This window comes from Oncorhynchus nerka, linkage group LG7, assembly GCF_034236695.1.
Source record: "Oncorhynchus nerka isolate Pitt River linkage group LG7, Oner_Uvic_2.0, whole genome shotgun sequence".
In the NCBI taxonomy this organism is placed as follows: domain Eukaryota; kingdom Metazoa; phylum Chordata; class Actinopteri; order Salmoniformes; family Salmonidae; genus Oncorhynchus; species Oncorhynchus nerka.
This window is the reverse complement of record NC_088402.1, coordinates 14358822-14382121: the sequence shown is the minus strand read 5'-3', so window position 1 is coordinate 14382121 and position 23300 is coordinate 14358822. Positions and strand designations below refer to the sequence as shown.

The following is a 23300-nucleotide window of genomic DNA, read 5'->3' as shown; positions in this document are numbered from 1 at the left end:
TGTCTCATTATTAGAGTGGGCTGAATGAGAAGGTTGCTATATCTCATTATTAGAGTGGGCTGAATGAGAGGTTGCTATATCTCATTATTAGAGTGGGCTGAATGAGAGGTTGCTATGTCTCATTATTAGAGTGGGCTGAATGAGAAGGTTGCTATATCTCATTATTAGAGTGGGCTGAATGAGAGGTTGCTATGTCTCATTATTAGAGTGGGCTGAATGAGAGGTTGCTATGTCTCATTATTAGAGTGGGCTGAATGAGAAGGTTGCTATATCTCATTATTAGAGTGGGCTGAATGAGAGGTTGCTATGTCTCATTATTAGAGTGGGCTGAATGAGAGGTTGCTATGTCTCATTATTAGAGTGGGCTGAATGAGAGGTTGCTATGTCTCATTATTAGAGTGGACTGAATGAGAGGTTGCTATGTCTCATTATTAGAGTGGGCTCGATTACTACCCCCACCTCCCCTAACCCACTCCCCTATCAGAGCGTGTGTGTGTGTGTTTGGTAGCGCTGGTTTTGAGATTCGGCACTAACGCTCCTCTCTGACAGACCTTTTGTTATGGCCTTTCTAGCGACACTATTATGTTTTAATGCTGTCATTCCCCTGCTACATGAGCTCATCTGGAATCTGGACGGAAGACCATGTATCATGTTATTTCATTCAAGTTAATCACAAAGACAATTACTCTATAAAATGTGTGTAAATGTAGTGTGTTGGGAAGGCACCTGCTTTTCTCTCTTACTGAAATGTATATCATCTTTAATGCACATTTATCAATTGTGGCTAATTTAAAGGGGTCAGTCCTTTCTCTTCTTATTGAATATCATTCATGAATCTAATATCAGTCAACCTGGGTGCTGGATTTGTCGTCAACAAGCTTATACAAACTCAAACATGTTTAATGAAATATGCACTCACTCACTCTGCGTACAACAATAATGTCCAATATTGAGATAACAGAGAAATGGGATGGAAAATAGGCTAATATCAGTGTTTTCCTGTCGAACGTAGATATCATCAATGCAATAGCTAGTTATTCACAGTCAGAATTTACTCGCTTAGTCTGAAAATAAACACCACACAACAATATTCATTCAGACATTAATTCATTTTCTGTTCTTAAAAAAAAAAAAAAAGTAGCAGCTTCAACCTTCATGTTTTAAAAAGCTTTAAAACACCACAATGTACCATATTAATAAGATGAAAGAACAAAATAACCAATGCGTCGGTGTCCTGGTACTTAAACAGAATACAGAACCCAAAACACCATTCAATCACAAACGGTATCTTAGCAACAATAGTTGGGTCACAGTCCGAGTGAGGGGCAGACTTGTCCTATTGAATACCCTTCAAATGACACCGTGGACTTACTGCACTGTAGGTGGTTTCATAGCCACTATAAACCAGTCCACATCACAGTCATACATACCACAAAATATACTTTACCATTCGCAAATTCATACAATAACTGTGTAATAAATGGATAAAATAGTTCTCTAACTATATACAGGCCTCGGTTGGCATGTCGTCACATGCTGCTGTAATAGTGCTAGTTAAAATATTCATATTGTGCCCATGAAGGGGTAAATATACTGAGTGAACAAAACATTAGAAACACCTGCTCTTTCCATGACAGACTGACCAGGTGAAAGCTATGATCCCTTATTGTATCCACTTCAATCAGTGTAGATGAAGGGGAGGAGACAGGTTAAAGCCCCTTATTGATGTAACTTGTTTAATGCACTTCAATCAGTGTAGATGAAGGGGAGGAGACAGGTTAAAGCCCCTTATTGATGTAACTTGTTTAATGCACTTCAATCAGTGTAGATGAAGGGGAGGAGACAGGTTAAAGCCCCTTATTGATGTAACTTGTTTAATGCACTTCAATCAGTGTAGATGAAGATGAAGGAGGAGACAGGTTAAAGCCCCTTATTGATGTAACTTGTTTAATGCACTTCAATCAGTGTAGATGAAGGGGAGGAGACAGGTTAAAGCCCCTTATTGATGTAACTTGTTAAATCCACTTCAATCAGTGTAGATGAAGGGGAGGAGACGGGTTAAAGAAGGATTTTTAAGCCTCGAGACACTTGAGACATGGATTGTGTACAGAACGTGTGCTATTATGAGGGTGAATGTGCAAGACAAAAAATGTACGTGCCTTTGAACGGGATATGGTAGTAGGTGCCTTTGAACGGGGTATGGTAGTAGGTGCCTTTGAACAGGATATGGTAGTAGGTGCCAGACACACCTGTTTGTGTCAAGAACTGCAACGCTGCTGGGTTTTTCACGCTCAACAGTTTCCTGTGTGTATCAAGAATGGTCCACCACCCACCTTATAGAGTCCATGCCCCGACGAATTGAGGCTGTTCTGAGGTTAAAAAGGGGTTTAACTCAATATTAGGAAGGTGGTCCTAATGTTTTGTCCACTCAGTGTATTTAGGATGAAGCTGCTATAAGCTCTGTACACAAGCTGTACCATAACGTTTTTTGACACTTTGTGCTTTAGAATAATTTTCTAACATATTAATACAGACCATACATTAGGGTAAGCAGAAACATAAACACTCCATTCAAACACATAATATACACCTTCATCAAATCAGATGCATTAACACACACAGGTTTGCTGTTGCATATTGTCACATTGAGAGAATACAAGTATTTTAAATACATTTTGAATCCTGTGAAGAAATATAAAAAAGTAAAACAACTGAGTTGAACAATTCTCACAAGATTTTAAGAAGAAATCACAACATTGATAGATATGGTCTCACCATTGTTTGTCTTGTTTTTGAACAAATAAGTCCTTTTTTAAAAGTCACAATCATTTATGAGTACCTTGACTACTACTTTATTACCACGGCAACCTACTTCTTCTTCTCTTTATCCCATGTACAGAACAAAAGCTCTTAAAGTTTCCCTCATAAACAAACGCCCTTCCTGATATCCTTTAAATCACACAATGATCCATCATCTTGAAATAAATAGGAATTTGATCAAACGGTTGACAATGTGAAATGTTTTTAAAATGCTTTAGAAACTAAAACTAGCCGTTCTATTTTGAGTTTAGATGCCTGACTTGCTGCTACTTATTGTTTCAATAGTATGTAAGTACACATATCTCACATCTCTCATATCTCTCATATCTCTCATATCTACCATATCTCTCACATCTCTCATATCTATCATATGTCTCACATCTCTCATATCTATCACATCTCTCAGATCTCTCATATCTATCATATCTCTCACATCTCTCATATCTACCATATCTCTCACATCTCTCACATCTCTCATATCTACCATATCTCTCACATCTCTCACATCTCTCATATCTCTCATATCTCTCAGATCTCTCATATCTATCATATCTATCATATCTCTCATATCTCTCATGAAGTTCTGAATGAAACGGGGCACATAGGAAGGAAGAACGGATGATGTAAAAAGTGCCACTACATTGTGGGGAAACCTTTAAACTCATACCTTTATAGAACGACATTATGGCACAAAGACTAAGTGGTTTTCAATCAAAAGGCACTGACAAATGGAACTGGCCAGTCAGCTTGTCACCAGCCTCATAACATTAACTCAATTAGTAATGACTGGTTATAAATGCCTAGGAATGGATCACTCTGTAGTCTGATAAAGGGTTTATGATGGTGATGGATAATCACATTGACAGCAGTCGATGATAACAAAGAGGGCGGAGGCCAACAACTTGACAATGGACGGTGATTTCATAGTTCAGTCATTTAAGGGCACCATGAATGGACGAGGGCTAGTTAAGATTATAGTTCAATCAGATAACCTTGGGCGGGGGGCGCACCCAAACTGCACTGAGGGGGCAGTGAGCGGAAACCCTGAATTGGTGATAGATGGTAGGGTTGAAGGTTGTAGTTCAGAACCATGTGGTGGTGTCCCTCACATCAGGGCTGCTGGTTGTGGGTGAGGCTAAGAGTTAGGCTAATGGCTGGGGTTGAGGGTGAGGCTAGGAGTGAGGTTAATGGTTTAGGTTGAGGGTGAGGGTGAGGTTAGGAGTTAGGCTAATGGCTGGGGTTGAGGGTGAGGCTAGGAGTGAGGTTAATGGCTGGGGTTGAGGGTGAGACTAGGAGTTAGGCTAATGGCTGGGGTTGAGGGTGAGACTAGGAGTTAGGCTAATGGCTGGAGTTGAGGGTGAGACTAGGAGTAAGGCTAATGGCTGTGGTTGAGGGTGAGACTAGGAGTTAGGCTAATGGCTGGGGTTGAGGGTGAGACTAGGAGTGAGGCTAATGGCTGTGGTTGAGGGTGAGACTAGGAGTTAGGCTAATGGCTGGGGTTGAGGGTGAGACTAGGAGTTAGGCTAATGGCTTGGGTTGAGGGTGAGACTAGGAGTTAGGCTAATGGCTGGGGTTGAGGGTGAGACTAGGAGTTAGGCTAATGGCTGTGGTTGAGGGTGAGACTAGGAGTTAGGCTAATGGCTGGGGTTGAGGGTGAGACTAGGAGTGAGGCTAATGGCTGTGGTTGAGGGTGAGACTAGGAGTTAGGCTAATGGCTGGGGTTGAGGGTGAGACTAGGAGTTAGGCTAATGGCTTGGGTTGAGGGTGAGACTAGGAGTTAGGCTAATGGCTGGAGTTGAGGGTGAGACTAGGAGTGAGGCTAATGGCTGTGGTTGAGGGTGAGACTAGGAGTTAGGCTAATGGCTGGGGTTGAGGGTGAGACTAGGAGTTAGGCTAATGGCTTGGGTTGAGGGTGAGACTAGGAGTTAGGCTAATGGCTGGGGTTGAGGGTGAGACTAGGAGTTAGGCTAATGGCTGTGGTTGAGGGTGAGACTAGGAGTTAGGCTAATGGCTGGGGTTGAGGGTGAGACTAGGAGTTAGGCTAATGGCTGGGGTTGAGGGTGAGACTAGGAGTTAGGATAATGGCTGTGGTTGAGGGTGAGGTTAGGAGTTAGGCTAATGGCTGGGGTTGAGGGTGAGACTAGGAGTTAGGCTACTGGCTGGGGTTGAGGGTGAGGCTAGGAGTTAGGCTAATGGCTGGGGTGGAGGGTGAGGCTAGGAGTTAGGTTAATGGCTGGGTTGGAGGGTGAGGCTAGGAGTGAGATAATGGCTGGGGTTGAGGGTGAGGCTAGGAGTGAGGTTAATGGCTGGGGTGGAGGGTTAGATAATGGCTGGGGTTGAGAGTGAGGCTAGGAGTGAGGTTAATGGCTGGGGTGGAGGGTGAGACTAGGAGTGAGGTTAATGGCTGGGGTGGAGGGTGAGGCTAGGAGTGAGATAATGGCTGGGGTTGAGGGTGAGGCTAGGAGTGAGGTTAATGGCTGGGGTGGAGGGTGAGGCTAGGAGTGAGATAATGGCTGGGGTTGAGGGTGAGGCTAGGAGTGAGGTTAATGGCTGGGGTGGAGGGTGAGGCCCCAGAGACTCAGGCTTTAGGGTCCATAGGCAGTCAGAGACGGGAGCTCTCCCTGTTCAACCCCAGTGCCAGCTCACCTACACTCTCATAGTCTGGCTCCTGAACCTGGTTCCCCAGCCCCAAGTCCTCTCCACTGCCAGTCTTAGGGATGTGGATGATCTCGTAGCCAGGCTCGATGCTCTCTGTGGGGGGTCCCTGGGGGTCTGACTCCCCCTCTCTGGGCTGGGGGTAGATGTCCCTGACGGTAGCGTAGAGATCACTGGAGGAATACTCGGGGACCAGACCCTTGATATCAGCAATGCTGCTGTAGTCACTCTCCTTCTCCTCCACATCTAGACCTGGCTTCCCCACCGTGGAGTACATGTCTGACAGCTGGAGAGAGAGAGAGAGGGGGGGGGGGGCATCAGTGTGAACATCAAAGGCCTTTGATTTATTTAGATGAGGTCACAGTGAGGCTGACATATCTAATAACCAGGTGAGGTCACAGTGAGGCTGACATATTTAATAACCAGATGAGGTCACAGTGAGGCTGACATATCTAATAACCAGGTGAGGTCACAGTGAGCCTGACATATATAATAACCAGGTGAGGTCACAGTGAGCCTGACATATCATAATAACCAGGTGAGGTCACAGTGAGCCTGACATATCTAATAACCAGGTGAGGTCAAAGTGAGGCTGACATATCTAATAACCAGGTGAGGTCACAGTGAGGCTGACATATCTAATAACCAGGTGAGGTCACAGTGAGCCTGACATATCTAATAACCAGGTGAGGTCACAGTGAGCCTGACATATCTAATAACCAGGTGAGGTCACAGTGAGGCTGACATATTTAATAACCAGGTGAGGTCACAGTGAGCCTGACATATCTAATAACCAGGTGAGGTCACAGTGAGCCTGACATCTCTGTTACAAGTGATCCATATACTTTATAAGCATCAATAGGGGAATGAGAACAGGATAGGGAGTTCAGCGGAGAGCCACCATCTTACCTCGCTCTCTGACACCACAGGGTTGTCTCGCCCCGGTGAGGTAGACAGCGGAAAGTCTAACTGTATAGAGAAGAAAACAAAAACTCACATTCATACTTTCCCGCTCATTAACACTCAACATAAAAACAATGTGCTGTGTTGTGGTTGTGCATACAGTACTTCCCGACTACAACCAGGAGTTGTTCCCGACAACAACCAGGAGTTGTTCCCAACTACAACCAGGAGTTGTTCCCGACTACAACCAGGAGTTGTTCCCGACTACAACCAGGAGTTGTTCCTGACTACAACCAGAGTTGTTCCTGACTACAACCAGGAGTTGTTCCCGACTACAACCAGGAGTTGTTCCCGACAACAACCAGGAGTTGTTCCCGACTACAACCAGGAGTTGTTCCCGACTACAACCAGGAGTTGTTCCCGACTACAACCAGGAGTTGTTCCCGACTACAACCAGGAGTTGTTCCCGACAACAACCAGGAGTTGTTCCAGACTACAACCAGGAGTTGTTCCAGACTACAACCAGGAGTTGTTCCTGACAACAACCAGGAGTTGTTCCCGACTACAACCAGGAGTTGTTCCTGACTACAAAAAGGAGTTGTTCCTGACAACAACCAGGAGTTGTTCCTGACTACAACCAGGAGTTGTTCCTGACAACAACCAGGAGTTGTTCCTGACAACAACCAGGAGTTGTTCCTGACTATAACCAGGAATTGTTCCCGACAACAACCAGGAGTTGTTCCTGACTACAACCAGGAGTTGTTCCCGACAACAACCAGGAGTTGTTCCTGACTACAACCAGGAGTTGTTCCCGACTACAACCAGGAGTTGTTCCCGACAACAACCAGGAGTTGTTCCTGACTACAACCAGGAGTTGTTCCCGACTACAACCAGGAGTTGTTCCCGACTACAACCAGGAGTTGTTCCCGACAACAACCAGGAGTTGTTCCCGACTACAACCAGGAGTTGTTCCCGACTACAACCAGGAGTTGTTCCCGACAACAACCAGGAGTTGTTCCCGACTACAACCAGGAGTTGTTCCCGACTACAACCAGGAGTTGTTCCCGACTACAACCAGGAGTTGTTCCCGACTACAACCAGGAGTTGTTCCCGACAACAACCAGGAGTTGTTCCTGACTACAACCATGAATTGTTCCCGACAACAACCAGGAGTTGTTCCCGACTACAACCAGGAGTTGTTCCCGACAACAACCAGGAGTTGTTCCCGACTACAACCAGGAGTTGTTCCCGACTACAACCAGGAGTTGTTCCTGACTACAACCAGGAGTTGTTCCTGACTACAACCAGGAGTTGTTCCTGACTACAACCAGGAATGGTTCCTGACTACACCACTTGACCAGAAGAAGACTGGTTCCTAGATATGGCCGTCAGGTCATTTTTCCTGACCATACTATAGCTGAAAACTAGGGACCAGAGTTGTTCTTTGTCAAGTCACTTTCATGCTCAGACAGACAAACTGAATTGGTGAAGGAGGTGCAACAGCGCCTCTTCAACCTCAGGAGGCTGAAGAAATGTGGCTTGTCACCCAAAACCCTGATAAACTTTTGAAAGCATCCTGTCGGGCTGTATCACCGCCTGGTACGGCAACTGCACCGTCCTCAACCGCAGGGCTCTCCAGAGGGTGGTGCAGTCTGCACAACGCATCACCGGGGGCAACCTACCTGCCCTCCATGACACTTACAGCACCCGATGTCACAGGAAGGCCAAAAAGATCATCAAGCACAACAACCATCCAAGCCACTGCCTGTTCACCCTGCTATCATCCAGAAGGCGAGGTCAGTACAGGTGCATCAAAGCTGGGACAGAGAGACTTGAAAAACAGCTTCTATCACTAACTCAGAGAGGCTGCTGCCTACACTGAGACCCAATCACTGGCCACTTTAATAAATGGATCACTAGCCACTTTAAACAATGCCACTTTAAATAATGCCACTTTAATCATGTTTACATATCTTACATTACTCATATCATATGTATATACTGTATATACTGTATATACTGGAACAATTCCTGGTTGTAGTCAGGAACAACATGCCAATGTGTCAGTCAGTCAGCCAGAGAATGTGTGTGGTTAGGTTTCACATGGGTACACTAAAAAATAATCAACCTCTATCCCTTTGCTGACAGACAACTCTCCTGTTGACATGCTGAATAGCAGTTTATCTAAGGGAATGGCCCCTTGTGAGCGCCACACTTGTGACTGGCAAGGTCAATTACATTTCCTCTGTGTAAATCAAAAGCTTCTAAGGCCACGGGAGACGCAAAGTCAAATTATTCCAGACAACAGAACAGAGTCATTTCTGGTTATTATGGCTCAATAGCTGTGTTACAGAGCGGAAGAGCAGATTGCAGAGTGTTGAACAAAGCAAAATCATGTGTGTGTGTGTTTGCTGAGGGTCTAACTGAGGGAGAACCCAGCAGACTTAAACACACACACACACACACACACACACACGCACACGCACACACACACACACACCGAGCGTCATCCTTCATCTCTGCCAGGTCTGTCAGACTGACGGTAGGCAGCTGGATCTCACCAGGCTTTTCCCCTCTCCTCATCTCATCTCCCTTCTCATCCCCTCCTCCTTTCCTCTCCACACTGCTTTGCATGCATTACCACACGCATTACCCTGTCAGTCTGACAAGACAAATCACCAGCCAACCCCAGTCACACCGACGCACCGTAACAGAGGATAAAGAACGTTACGAGTTAAACCTTAAATCAGCCTCAGGGTGTCTGCAAGTGTGTATCCAAGTGATTCAGTTCATACGTGTGTCATACGTGTAAAAGGCAAAGTGGGGTCGAGAGGTCGAAGAACAGAATTAATGCTGACTCCAGATTATGACACTGGAGGACGGAACAGGCTTTGGGAGTGTAGGTAGCCCAGTCCAGCACAGCCCCGTGGTTGGTTCAATATTTCATCAGAGGATGTTATTAATGATTAGCTGATTGGCTGGATGACTGGAGCGTCAACATTTTTACTGCTGATTGGCTGGACGGTTGGAGCTTCAACATTTTTACTACTTTAGCTGATTGGCTGGACGGTTGGAGCTTCAACATTTTTACTACTGATTAGCTGATTGGCTGGACGGCTGGAGCTGGTCCAGGACACTGGCGAAAGGGGACAAGTCCAAGTCAAACAGAGACCAGAACAATGAGAGTCCAATTCAAGATCATGTTTGTAATTTTGTCAGATCGCACCATAATAAGAGCTCAACATGTACGGTGTTTCTGTGTTAAAGATTTTCTCTGGTACTCCGAGGGGGTAAATGTAGGGAAAATGGTGCTGCACAGTTTGCAGAAAACAGTCGCTTTCAAACTAGGGATTTCGTAGCTAATTGAGGTAAGACAGTACTTCTTCTCATAGATTATGCATGTAAGAACTACACATTGACACAACCCAAAACAGAAGGTCTAAAAGGTACGTACTAGTAGCCAAAGTACTGACTCACAAACCCTTCCCCCCGTCTCCCCTTAGACAGCGTGCGACTCACAAACCCTTCCCCCCGTCTCCCCTTAGACAGCGTGCGACTCACAAACCCTTCCCCCAGTCTCCCCTTAGACAGCGTGTGACTCACAAACCCTTTCCCCCGTCTCCCCTTAGACAGCGTGCGACTCACAAACCCTTCCCTCCGTCTCCCCTTAGACAGTGTGCGACTCACAAACCCTTCCCCCAGTCTCCCCTTAGACAGCGTGCGACTCACAAACCCTTCCCCCAGTCTCCCCTTAGACAGCGTGCGACTCACAAACCCTTCCCCCAGTCTCCCCTTAGACAGCGTGCGACTCACAAACCCTTCCCCCCGTCTCCCCTTAGACAGTGTGCGACTCACAAACCCTTCCCCCAGTCTCCCCTTAGACAGCGTGCGACTCACAAACCCTTCCCCCAGTCTCCCCTTAGACAGCGTGCGACTCACAAACCCTTCCCCCAGTCTCCCCTTAGACAGCATGCGACTCACAAACCCTTCCCCCCGTCTCCCCTTAGACAGCGTGCGACTCACAAACCCTTCCCCCGTCTCCCCTTAGACAGCGTGCGACTCACAAACCCTTCCCCCGTCTCCCCTTAGACAGCGTGCGACTCACAAACCCTTCCCCCATCTCCCCTTAGACAGCGTGCGACTCACAAACCCTTCCCCCAGTCTCCCCTTAGACAGCGTGCGACTCACAAACCCTTCCCCCAGTCTCCCCTTAGACAGCGTGCGACTCACAAACCCTTCCCCCAGTCTCCCCTTAGACAGCGTGCGACTCACAAACCCTTCCCCCAGTCTCCCCTGCTAAAAGACAAGACCAAGACACTCAATATGTGGTCTCAATATGTGGTCTCAATCTGTGGTCTCAATATGTGGTCTCAATATGTGGTCTCAATCTGTGGTCTCAATATGTGGTCTCAATATGTGGTCTCAATATGTGGTCTCAATATGTGGTCTCAATATGAGGTCTTGGGACCGGACTCCAGTACTACAACTCTTCAACCTATTCTCCTCCTCTTCATTTTTATGGCACTGTTCACTCTCTCTCTCTCTCTCTCTGTCTCTCCATCTCCATCTCTTCCTTCGCTCTCTCTCTTCCTCTCTCTGCTCTTTCTCTCTCTCTCCCTGCTCTTTCTCTCTACCTCATAATGCCGATCAGACACAGAGAGACGGAGAGACGATCTTCCCATTGTTCTGCTTTCTACTCTAACTTTCTACTCTAACTCTAAATCTAACTCACAGCTGAATCAACACATCTAGTCAGGAATCAGTTGAGCTGTCTTTCTACTGTGTAAGTACTGTATTTCTCCTTCACAAACATAGATAAACACGATCCTCACCTCTCCGTTTTGCAGCGCGGCCCCCAGTACCACCACCGCTCCTGCGTCCATCATGGTAGGCTGGTTGTCGTTCTCATCCAGCACCTTGTCAGGTACAGGCGGGGGTCTGTCCTCCTCCTCGGGCTCCTCTATGGGGCTCACAGCAGCAGTGATGGTGGCTGAGCGCCTGGCCTCCAGGTCTGCACTGTAACGGCTCTTCTTGTTCAGATCCACCGAGGCGTACTCCACTCCCGCGCACAGGGGCCCCCGCTCTGGGGAGCCAGGGCTGAGGTGGCCGTTGTGGAGGGCTGGAGGGTTGTTGGGAGGTGGGAGGTGGTTGTGGTGGGAAATGTCATTGTCATCAGGGCTGAGGGGGGACGTAGTACCGTCTCCGTTGAGGAGACCTGCAGCCAGGCTCCCTGGATGGTCCTTCAGCTCTTTGACCGTCTCGTACAGGGAGTCTTCAACGCTCACATCCCGGGACGCCGTTAGGTCGCCACCTCTCTCCTTCACCACCTAGTTTAGTTGATTAAGACAGCCGTCACTACATTAGGACTAGTCTTCCTGGGTCCATACAGTACAACCGTACAAACACAAGTAAAATAAATACATAATAACATCAACAACAAACAACAACAAATCCCTAATACCTCGTAGGTGCCGTCTCCAGAGGGAGGGAGAAGGGGTCCGCTGGAACATCCCATCCCCTCCAGGGTGCTGTTGGGTGGGATGCTGGGCAGCTCGCGGTCCTGGGGACACTTGGAGCTCCGCAGCTCGGACTGACTGGACAGCATCTCCTCAGAGGGCTGGGGACTAATGTCCTGGGTGTCTGTCAACACTGGGGGACGATGGATGAATACATTTGAGTTGAGTTGAGTTCAATTGAATTGAATTGAATTTTGTTGAGTTGAGTTGAGTTGGGTTGGATTGAATTTTGTTGAGTTGAGTTGAGTTGGATTGAATTGAATTGAATTGAATTTTGTTGAGTTGAGTTGGATTGAATTGAATTGAATTGAATTTTGTTGAGTTGAGTTGAGTTGGATTGAATTGAATTGAATTTTGTTGAGTTGAGTTGGATTGAATTGAATTGAATTTTGTTGAGTTGAGTTGGGTTGGATTGAATTGGACACGACAAAGGGAAAAGAGATGATGTGTGTGGGTGGTTATGCTGGGTTAACAGAGAGAGAGAGAGTTTGAGTATGGGGAGCCTCAATCTTAAACAACAACATTGCATCTTTGAAAGCTGCAGTGGACAATTTGGACTAGTTAGCCTGTTCGTTCACAGATCTAATTTGTACCTTGTTAAACTCCTTTAACATTGGTTGTCATGCCAGCGGGCCTAACATTTGGCATGGCGACCAACAGGGGAGCGGGCGACAACACATATCTGTTACCAGACCGTAAGTGGAACATGGCTCCTGGATTAGACTGCCACAGGTGTGGAAATCAAAAGGAATAGCCAAGTAAGTCAAGTAAAGAATAGGCTAAATGTAGATGGTCTGTATGCCTAATGAATATTACACTATTTGAAAAAGTCATGAATGAAATGACAACAAACAATAAACAACAGAAGCAGAAGCGGTCGTCGTGTGTGTGTGTGTGTGTGTGTGTGTGTTTACCTGTACCACTGGTTAGTGGGCCGTTGTGTGAGCTGCTCACCAATAGGTCAGTCCCTGGGCTGTCCACAGACTGACTACCGGTAAATGTCTCTCTCTCAGACACCTATAGAACGACAAAGACTGGGTTAGGATGGGGATATGTGGCTTATTATAAACACAGGTCTAGGATCAGTTTTACCCTGTGTGGTTCAGTAAATACACATACTACAAATATATCCACACGCTGTACGATAAGTCACTTTGGATAAGTGAAGTCATATACATTACATATATAGTACCAGTCAAAAGTTTAGACACCTACTCATTCAAGGGTATTTCTTTATTTGTACTATTTTCTACATTGTAGAATAATAGTGAAAACATCAACACCATGAAATAACACATATGGAATCATGTAGTAACCAAAAAAGTGTTAAACATATCAACATATATTTGAGATACTTCAAAGTAGCCACCCTTTGCCTTGATGACAGCTTTGCACACTCTTGGCATTCTCTCAACAAGATTCACCTGGAATGTTTTTACAACAGTCTTGAAGGAGTTCCCACATATGCTGAGCACTTGTTGGCTGCTTTTCCTACACTTTCCGGTCCAACTCATCCCAAACCATCTCAATTGGGTTGAGGTCGGGTGATTGTGGAGGCCAGGTAATCTGATGCATCACTCCATCACTCTCTTTCTTGGTCAAATAGCCCTTACCCAGCCTGGTGGTGTGTTGGGTCATTGTCCTATTGAAAAACAAATGATAGTCCCACTAAGAGCAAACCAGATGAAATTACATATTTCTGCAGAATGCTGTGGTAACCATGCTGGTTAAGTGCGCCTTGAATTGTAAATAAATTACAGACAGTGTCACCAGAAAAGCATTCCCACACCATCACACCTCCTCCTCCATGCTTCACGATGGGAACCACACATGCAGAGATCATCCGTTCACTCTGCGTCTCACAAAGACACGGCGGCTGGAACCAAAAATCTCAAATTTGGACTTCCAACGGTCTAATGATTTCCAACGGTCTAATGTCCATTGCTCGTGTTTCTTGGCCCAAGCAAGTCTCTTATTATTATTGGTGTCCTTTAGTAGTGGTTTCTTTGCAGCAATTCGACCCTGAATTCCTGATTCATGCAGACTCCTCTGAATAGTTGATGTTTAGATCTGTCTGTACTTGAACTCTGTGAAGCATTTATTTGGGCTGAAACCTGAGGCTGGTAACTCTAATGAACTTATCCTCAGCAGCAGACGTAACTCTGGGTCTTCCATTCCTGTGGCCGTCCTCATGAGAGCCAGTTTCATCATAGAGCTGAATGGTTTTTGAGACTGCACTTGAAGAAACAAATGATAGTCCCACTAAGTGCAAACCAGATGGGATGGCATATCGCTACAGAATGCTGTGGTAGTAATGCTGGTTAAGTGTGCCTTGAATTCTAAATAAATTACAGAGTTTCACCAGCAAAGCACCTCTACACCATCACACTTCCTCCTCCATGCTTCACGGTGGGAACCACACATGCAGAGATCATCCGTTCACATACTGTAGCAGAGGTAACTCTGGGTCTTCCTTTCCTATGGCGGTCCTCATGACAGCCAGTTTCATCATAGCGCTTGATGGTTTTTGAGACTGCACTTGAAATGTTCCAGATTGACTGACCTTCATGTCTTAAAGTACTGATGGATTGTCATTTCTCTTTGCTTATTTGAGCTGTTCTTGTCATAATATGGACTCGGTCTTTTACCAAATAGGGCTATCTTCTGTATACCCATCCTACCTTGTCAAAACACAACTGATTGGCTCAAACACATTAAGTAGAAAATAAATTCCACAAATTAACTTTTAACATGGCCCACCTGTTAATTGAAATGCATTCCAGGTGACTACCTCATGAAGCTGGTTGAGAGAATGCCAAGAGTTTGCAAAGCTGTCATCAGTGCAAAGGGTGGCTACTTTGAAGAATATGAAAAATATTTTGTTTAACACTTTTTTGGTTACTACATGATTCCATATGTGTTATTTCATAGTTTTGATGTCTTCACTATTATTCTACAATGTATAGAATAGTACAGATAAAGAAAAACCCTTGAACGAGTAGGTGTGTCCACACTTTTGACTAGTACTCTACATTAGATCAGTGGCATCCTACTCCTCATTCTGAGAGGCTGTGGTCAAATATAATACCTTTACACAATTACACCTCAATTCCCATGAACATCAGCACATTGTGATGGGAGAAATGGGCATTGAGCCACACTGCAGGTCTTTACATTGTTTGTCAGGCACCTCACTGACATAAAAACCAAAGGACAGAGAGGACTAACCATTAGATCTACACCACCACCTGGTGGCTGTGTCTGATAATGACTGAATCCGATGGCATTCTTATAGACTAGAGACTCAAGGGGTCAGTCTGCTGAGGAGAAGACAAAGACCCAATTCAACCTGCCAGTCTGTGGTTAAAGTGAAGTCCTCCTCCATAACTTCACAGGCGAGGCCCGACCCTACGGTCTAAATGTTACTCTCCAGATACTGTAAGTATGAGATAAAAAAGGTTGCCACGTCCCCAGGGGGTTTGAGCAACGAGTGTTTGTGTGTGTGACAGCAAGTAATTAGAATGTAAGGACGATGTCAGTGTCTTTCTAAAGAGAGCTATTTATCTCACTTAAACACAACTTGTGAGTGTAATTTAGTCTTTACCAAAGCTAATGCTCATTATGATCTTCATTATCATGGAATGGCTGGGGATAGTGCGATAAATCACAATGTACATTCAGAATCCCATTGAAATAAACATAAATTATAAACTAAATAAACTATAAACTAAATAAACTATAAACTATGAAGTGGTGAAATAAAAGGTGAATAAAATATTGTGGTTCTGAAAATACTGATTCTTCTCTGAGAACATTTCAGTTTATATGAAGATACTGCAGACCGAAGTGGAACAAATTCTTCACATCTGGGGTGCAATCATTAGTCCAAACAGTTTCAAAATGGTTTGCAACTAAAACAAGGGTTTCTACTGGACAAATGCAGGTAGGTCCCTCGCCCGTTTCATTCAGTTTGCTTTCGTTTAAGAAACATTTTTCAACAGAATCAGCGCAATGATACGTCCCTGGTGCTGATTCCAGACCAGCGCACACAGTGTGTATGTATGTGTGTCTTTATGTGTGTGTGTGTGTGCCGCTGAGACCTGTCAATCACAGAGCTGGCAGAGATCCCAAGCCTCATTTACAACTAGACACACTCCATGATCACATCATGAGGACTCTCCCACACAGGGGCTAATGTGTGTGTGTGTGCGTGTGCGTGCGTGCGTGCATGTGTGTGTGCGTGCGTGTGTGTGTGTGTGTGTGTGTGTGTGTGTGCGTGCGTGTGTGCGTAAGTGCGTAGAGGGAGTAAATATTTTGGCTGCATTCATCACATTATACTAATACTCCTTCCCCCCTCTGGAATGCATGTCGCCCTTCTGTCCATTCTTTCCTGGATAATGCTGACCTCTGAACTCTTGACCTGGGTCATCCATCCAATAGACTCCCTCCATCCCGTTCTGCACTAAGGGCTGCATCTTATACTCACAACTCACAGCTATTCTCTCCTCTGCAGGATTCTAAGTCAGAGACCAATCCTTCTGCTCGTTAGACAAGTTGTCTCTGACAGTTTCTGTTCCTTGTTTTTATTGACTAAAGTTTTCAACAGTCTCACTGAAGTGTTGAGAGGAGCGTCTGACAGAAGAGTTATTTTCAGGGACAGACACAGCAGACTAAGTAAGGCTGTTTTAAGTGAAGGAAGTGGCAGATCTGTTTAGTCCAGTCAGACTCACTCCATTCATGAGGTTCTCGTGGGCCACTGGGCGGCAATTTGATTTCTTTGGCCTGGAGAAGAAGAAGGATGAAGCAGGGAGATGTTGATTAAAACTTTGTCTGCCTTTTGAGTTGATGTATTGACTCTGGGCTAAAGCATTTACAAACTTTAACAATATAGTCTATTATACAGACTTTAATAATGTAGTCTATTATACAGACTGTAATAATGTAATAATGTAGTCTATTATACAGACTTTAATAATGTAGTCTATTATACAGACTGTAATAATGTAATAATGTAGTCTATTATACAGACTGTACATTTGTAGTCCATTATACAGACTAATAATACAGTCTATTATACAGACTAATAATGTAGTCTATTATACAGACTGTAATAATGTAATAAAGACTGTAATTTGTAGTCTATTATACAGACTGTAATAATGTAGTCTATTATACAGACTAATAATACAGTCTATTATACAGACTAATAATGTAGTCTATTATACAGACTGTAATAATGTAGTCTATTTTACAGACTGTAATAATGTAGTCTATTTTATAGACTGTAATAATGTAGTCTATTATACAGACTGTAATAATGTAGTCTATTTTATAGACTGTAATAATGTAGTCTATTATACAGACTGTAATAATGTAGTCTATTATACAGACTGTAATAATGTAGTCTATTATACAGACTGTACATTTGTAGTCCATTATACAGACTAATAATACAGTCTATTATACAGACTAATAATACAGTCTATTATACAGACTAATAATACAGTCTATTATACAGACTGTAATAATGTAGTCTATTATACAGACTGTAATAATGTAATAATGTAGTCTATTATGCAGACTGTAATAATGTAGTCTATTATACAGACTTTAATAATGTAGTCTATTATACAGACTGTAATAATGTAGTCTATTATACAGACTGTAATAATGTAGTCTATTTTATAGACTGTAATAATGTAATAATGTAGTCTATTATACAGACTGTAATAATGTAATAATGTAGTCTATTATACAGACTGTAATAATGTAGTCTATTATACAGACTGTAATAATGTAGTCTATTATACAGACTGTAATAATGTAATAATGTCTATTATACAGACTGTAATAATGTAATAATGTAGTCTATTATACAGACACACAATTGTGCTGGTCTATCTATCGGTACCAAAGTAAGAATGTGATAAATAAACTAAATCTGTTAGAAGTAAATCAACAGTACAGAATAAATATAACATAAGTACAATGACAGTAACATTATTTATGTTTTTATCTGACATTTTATTGAATGTGTGTGTGTATGTGTCTGTGTCTGTGTGTGTGTGTGTGTCTGTGTGTGTGTGTGTGTGTCCCACTCACCCCTGGCAGCCTGCACACAGCAGCAGTAGCATTGAGAGCAGCAAGAAGACAGAGATGGTCATCAGGGTGCCCACTAGGACCAGCTGCACATTGCCTAAGGACGTCGCCGTGGCGTCCCCTGACCCCACGACCCCCAGTTCCCACAAGCCACTCAGCACTGGAGCCATGATGCATCACACACTGGGAGGGGACCCGCTAGTAGGGGGCATCACACAGACACCCTAGGATGGTAACTATATGAATGAGAGAGAGAGAGAGAGAGAGAGAGAGAGAGAGAGAGAGAGAGAGAGAGAGAGACAGAGACAGAGACAGAGACAGAGACAGACAGACAGACAGACAGACAGACAGACAGACAGACAGACAGACAGACAGACAGACAGACAGACAGACAGACAGACAGACAGACAGAACAGGAACAGTATTATGCAGTGTTCTGCCAGGACTAGACAAGTCTATTCTAAAAAGATATACGGTAGTAGAGTACAATGAATGATATTGCCACTTTCCAAATCATCAACTCATCCTCTGACCCAATGGAAGACAATCTCATATATCATTACAGTGGATATTAATGAATCATATAGCACTGAAATATGTTACTCTTGTGCCAATACAGATCTGCCTAGATTTCATGCAATACAAATGCAATGTAGTGCAGTGTTTTAAACAAGCCACAAGGGGGCAGGCCAGTGCAGACACAGACTGCAATGCAGACATTCAGGGTCATATTCTGTCTATATGCTCCAGATCTGCTGCAGTCTACCCACTCAGAGAATACTACAGAACATGCGTCTTGCGCATGTAATAAGTAACCTCCCCAGGTAAGCTATACATGCCTGAAAGCTGTCCAAGAGGGTTAGGCTGAATTCAGTTATGCTTCTATCCTGAGTTATTTTTGGCCAGAGAGGGTGTGCCCAACCTCCACAAACTGAATGGGCAGATTGCAATCAGATGGCTGGCAGCCCAAAGTGTTGCTGAGGACTGGGCACTGCGTCCCTTTCTCTCTCTCCCTTTCTCTCTCTCTCTTTCTCTCTCTCCCTTTCTCTCTCTCCCTTTCTCTCTCTCTCTCTCTCTCTCTCTCTCTGTGTGTGTATGTGTTCATATCAGCGCACGCAAGTGTATGTGTGTGTGTGTGTGTGTGTGTGTGTGTGTGTGTGTGTGTGTGTGTGTGTGAGTGAGTGAGTGAGTGAGTGAGTGAGTGAGTGAGTGAGTGAGTGAGTGAGTGAGTGAGTGAGTGAGTGAGTGAGTGAGTGAGTGAGTGAGTGAGTGAGTGAGTGACAGAGAGAGAAAGAAAGAAAAAGACAATAAGGGACAGAGAGAAAGAGAATAAAAGGAGTAAGGGCCTCAGAGACAGGATAAAGGCTGGGTAGTTCATTACTGGCACTACTACTAGTCTGATTGCAGTCTAACTAACCTTCCCTTTTCAATCAGTCAATCAGACAGCAGTGACAGAACAGGGAGGAAGAGGACATCGGACAGTGTATGGCCTTATTTTGTCACTGAGACAGAGCCAAACATATCAAATCAAATGTTATTTGTCACATGCTTCATTGACAACAGGTGTAGAATAACAGTGAAATGCTTACTGACAGGCCTTTCCTAACAACACAGACAGAAAACAAGAGAAATAATAGAAAAATAATAACACAATGAGTAACGATAACTTGGCAATATACACGAGGTACCAGTACCGGGTCGATATGCTGGGTACCAGTACTGAGTCAATGTGCAGGGGTACCAGTACTGAGTTGATATGCAGGGGTACCAGTACTGAGTCGTTGTGCAGGGATACCAGTACTGAGTCGATATGCAGGGGTACCAGTACTGAGTTGATATGTAGGGATACCAGTACTGAGTCGTTGTGTAGGGGTACCAGTACTGAGTCGTTGTGCAGGGGTACCAGTACCGAGTCGTTGTGCAGGGGTACCAGTACCGAGTCGATGTGCAGGGGTACCAGTACTGAGTCGTTGTGCAGGGGTACCAGTACTGAGTCGTTGTGCAGGGGTACCAGTGCTGAGTCGATGTGCAGGGGTACCAGTACTGAGTTGATATGCAGGGGTACCAGTACTGAGTCGATATGCAGGCGTAACGAGGTCATTGAGGTAGATTTGTTCATATAGGTTGGGATAGAGTGACTAGGCAACAGGATAGATAATAAGTCCAGGTAGCTAATTGGTTAATTATTTATCAGTCTTATGGCTTGGGGGTTGAAGCTGTTCAGGGTCCTGTTGGTTTCAGACTTGGTGCATCAGTACTGCTTGCCGTGCGGTAGCAGAGAGAACAGTCTATGACTTGGGTGGCACTCTGCTCTGATCCTATGCAAATGTAGTTGTGGAGCGTGGGAGCTGCGAGAACTACAGTAAGTTCAGGCCAGCATTGTGTAACAGAAACAACACACACACAGTGTGAAAGTACACCCAGTAGCAGAGTGAAAACCACCCAAGCTTCTGTCAACATCAGCAGCTCAGTGGTGTGAACTAATGACACGGGTTGAGAGGTGATGCATACCAAGGACCAACGGAAACAAACATACTATACATAAGCTGTTTACACACTCCACCCATTTACACACTCCACTCTATTTACACACTCCACTCTATTTACACACTCCACTCTATTTACACACTCCACTCTATTTACATACCCCACTCTCTATTTACACACTCCACTCTATTTACACACTCCACTCTATTTACATACCCCACTCTCTATTTACACACTCCACTCTCTATTTACACACTCCACTCTCTATTTACACACTCCACTCTATTTACACACTCCACTCTATTTACACACTCCACTCTATTTACACACTCCACTCTCTATTTACACACCCCACTCTCTATTTACACACTCCACTCTATTTACACACTCCACTCTCTATTTACATACTCCACTCTATTTACACACTCCACTCTATTTACACACCCCACTCTATTTACACACTCCACTCTCTATTTACATACTCCACTCTATTTACACACTCCACTCTATTTACACACTCCACTCTCTATTTACATACTCCACTCTATTTACACACTCCACTCTATTTACACCCCCCTCTATTTACCCACTCTACTCTATTTACACACTCCACTCTCTATTTACATACTCCACTCTATTTACACACTCCACTCTCTATTTACACACTCCACTCTATTTACACCCCCCCTCTATTTACACACTCTACTCTATTTACACACTCTACTCTATTTACACACTCCACTCTATTTACACACCCCACTCTATTTACACACTCCACTCTATTTACACACTCCACTCTATTTACACACCCCACTCTATTTACACACTCCACTCTCTATTTACATACTCCACTCTATTTACACACTCCACTCTATTTACACCCCCTCTATTTACACACTCTACTCTATTTACACACTCCACTCTATTTACACACTCCACTCTCTATTTACACACTCCACTCTATTTACACCCCCCTCTATTTACACACTCTACTCTATTTACACACTCCACTCTATTTACACCCCCCCTCTATTTACACACTCTACTCTATTTACACACTCCACTCTATTTACACACTCCACTCTCTATTTACATACCCCACTCTCTATTTACATACCCCACTCTCTATTTACACACTCCACTCTATTTACACCCCCTCTATTTACATACTCCACTCTATTTACACACTCTACTCTATTTACACCCCCTCTATTTACATACTCCCCTCTATTTACACCCCCTCTATTTACACACTCCACTCTATTTACACACTCCACTCTCTATTTACATACTCCACTCTATTTACACACTCCACTCTATTTACACACTCCACTCTATTTACATACTCCACTCTATTTACACACTCCACTCTCTATTTACACACTCCACTCTATTTACACACCCCACTCTATTTACACACTCCACTCTATTTACACACTCCACTCTATGTACACACCACTCTATTTACACCGCACTCTATTTGACCCTCAGTCCCAGAGTGAGAATCTGTCCTGTGAGTTACAGTTCAAGCAGACGGTGAACAGAACCTTACCTTGATACCTTGTTGACTCAGGCTGTGGTTATTCAGTAGCTCGTCCTTGCCTGCAGAGAGGAGAGAGAGAGAGGAGTTACTAACTGTGGGAAGTAGCGTGGTGGTGTAGAGTAGAGCACTGCAGAACCTATAGCAGGGTGGGGTATATAGACAACTCTCATCTCCTTCCCTAGTCCATAATAATAACTCTCATCTCCTTCCCTAGTCCATAATAATAACTCTCATCTCCTTCCCTAGTCCATAGTAATAACTCTCATCTCCTTCCCTAGTCCATAATAATAACTCTCATCTCCTTCCCTAGTCCATAATAATAACCTTCCCTAGTCCATAATAATAACTCTCATCTCCTTCCCTAGTCCATAATAATAACTCTCATCTCCTTCCCTAGTCCATAATAATAACTCTCATCTCCTTCCCTAGTCCATAATCATAACTCTCATCTCCTTCCCTAGTCCATAATAATAACTCTCATCTCCTTCCCTAGTCCATAATAATAACTCTCATCTCCTTCCCTAGTCCATAATCATAACTCTCATCTCTTTCCCTAGTCCATAGTAACTCTCATCTCCTTCCCTAGTCCATAATAACTCTCATCTCCTTCCCTAGTCCATAATAACTCTCATCTCCTTCCCTAGTCCATAGTAACTCTCATCTCCTTCCCTAGTCCATAATAATAACTCTCATCTCCTTCCCTAGTCCATAATAACTCTCATCTCCTTCCCTAGTCCATAGAAATAACTCTCATCTCCTTCCCTAGTCCATAGTAATAACTCTCATCACACTTTTTGCTATAAAATCGTAAAACAACAAAGAATTCATATCTTTTTGGAAAACCAATCAATAAGATAAGCAGAATAACTCTTCCATCTCATCTTCTTCCCAGTCCACCCAGTACACCCCTGAATAAACACCAGACTTGGCTCCATTCTTTAGTTTTTCACTGTGGAAACGACACCCTTCTGGACCTCCGTGTGAGGCTAAATAATCCCAGCAGCAACACTCGCTGAGCCACCGAAAGAGAGAGAGAGAGAGAGAGAGAGAGAGAGAGAGAGAGAGAGAGAGAGAGAGAGAGAGAGAGAGAGAGAGAGAGAGAGAGAGAGATGATTTGCTGATGATCTGGTGCTTCTGTCACCAACCAAGGAGGGCCTACAGCAGCACCTAGATCTTATGCACAGATTCTGTCAGACCTGGGCCCTGACAGTAAATCTCAGTAAGACCAAAATAATGGTGTTCCAAAAAAAGGTCCAGTCACCAGGACCACAAATACA

The 23300-nt window shown here is 44.2% G+C and overlaps 1 protein-coding gene across 4 annotated transcripts in view; it reads right to left on the bottom strand.

The window, feature by feature from the left end:
- Positions 1-879: 879 nt before the first annotated feature.
- The window catches only part of LOC115117121 (phosphoprotein associated with glycosphingolipid-enriched microdomains 1-like), a 111279-nt gene continuing 88858 nt past the window's right edge, over positions 880-23300 (bottom strand). For 3 of the 4 annotated variants that reach the window (XM_065020246.1, XM_065020245.1, XM_065020244.1), the window contains 8 exons: positions 22033-22082; positions 17997-18229; positions 16625-16676; positions 12809-12911; positions 11840-12027; positions 11211-11705; positions 6385-6444; positions 880-5761 (listed from right to left, as the gene is read on the bottom strand). In XM_065020246.1, coding sequence (XP_064876318.1) covers positions 5423-5761; positions 6385-6444; positions 11211-11705; positions 11840-12027; positions 12809-12911; positions 16625-16676; positions 17997-18163 — 1404 coding nt within the window. In that variant the 5' untranslated portion in view covers positions 18164-18229; positions 22033-22082 and the 3' untranslated portion in view covers positions 880-5422. The remainder of the gene's footprint in view (positions 5762-6384; positions 6445-11210; positions 11706-11839; positions 12028-12808; positions 12912-16624; positions 16677-17996; positions 18230-22032; positions 22083-23300) is intronic. The other variant, XM_065020247.1, reaches the window with a different exon arrangement.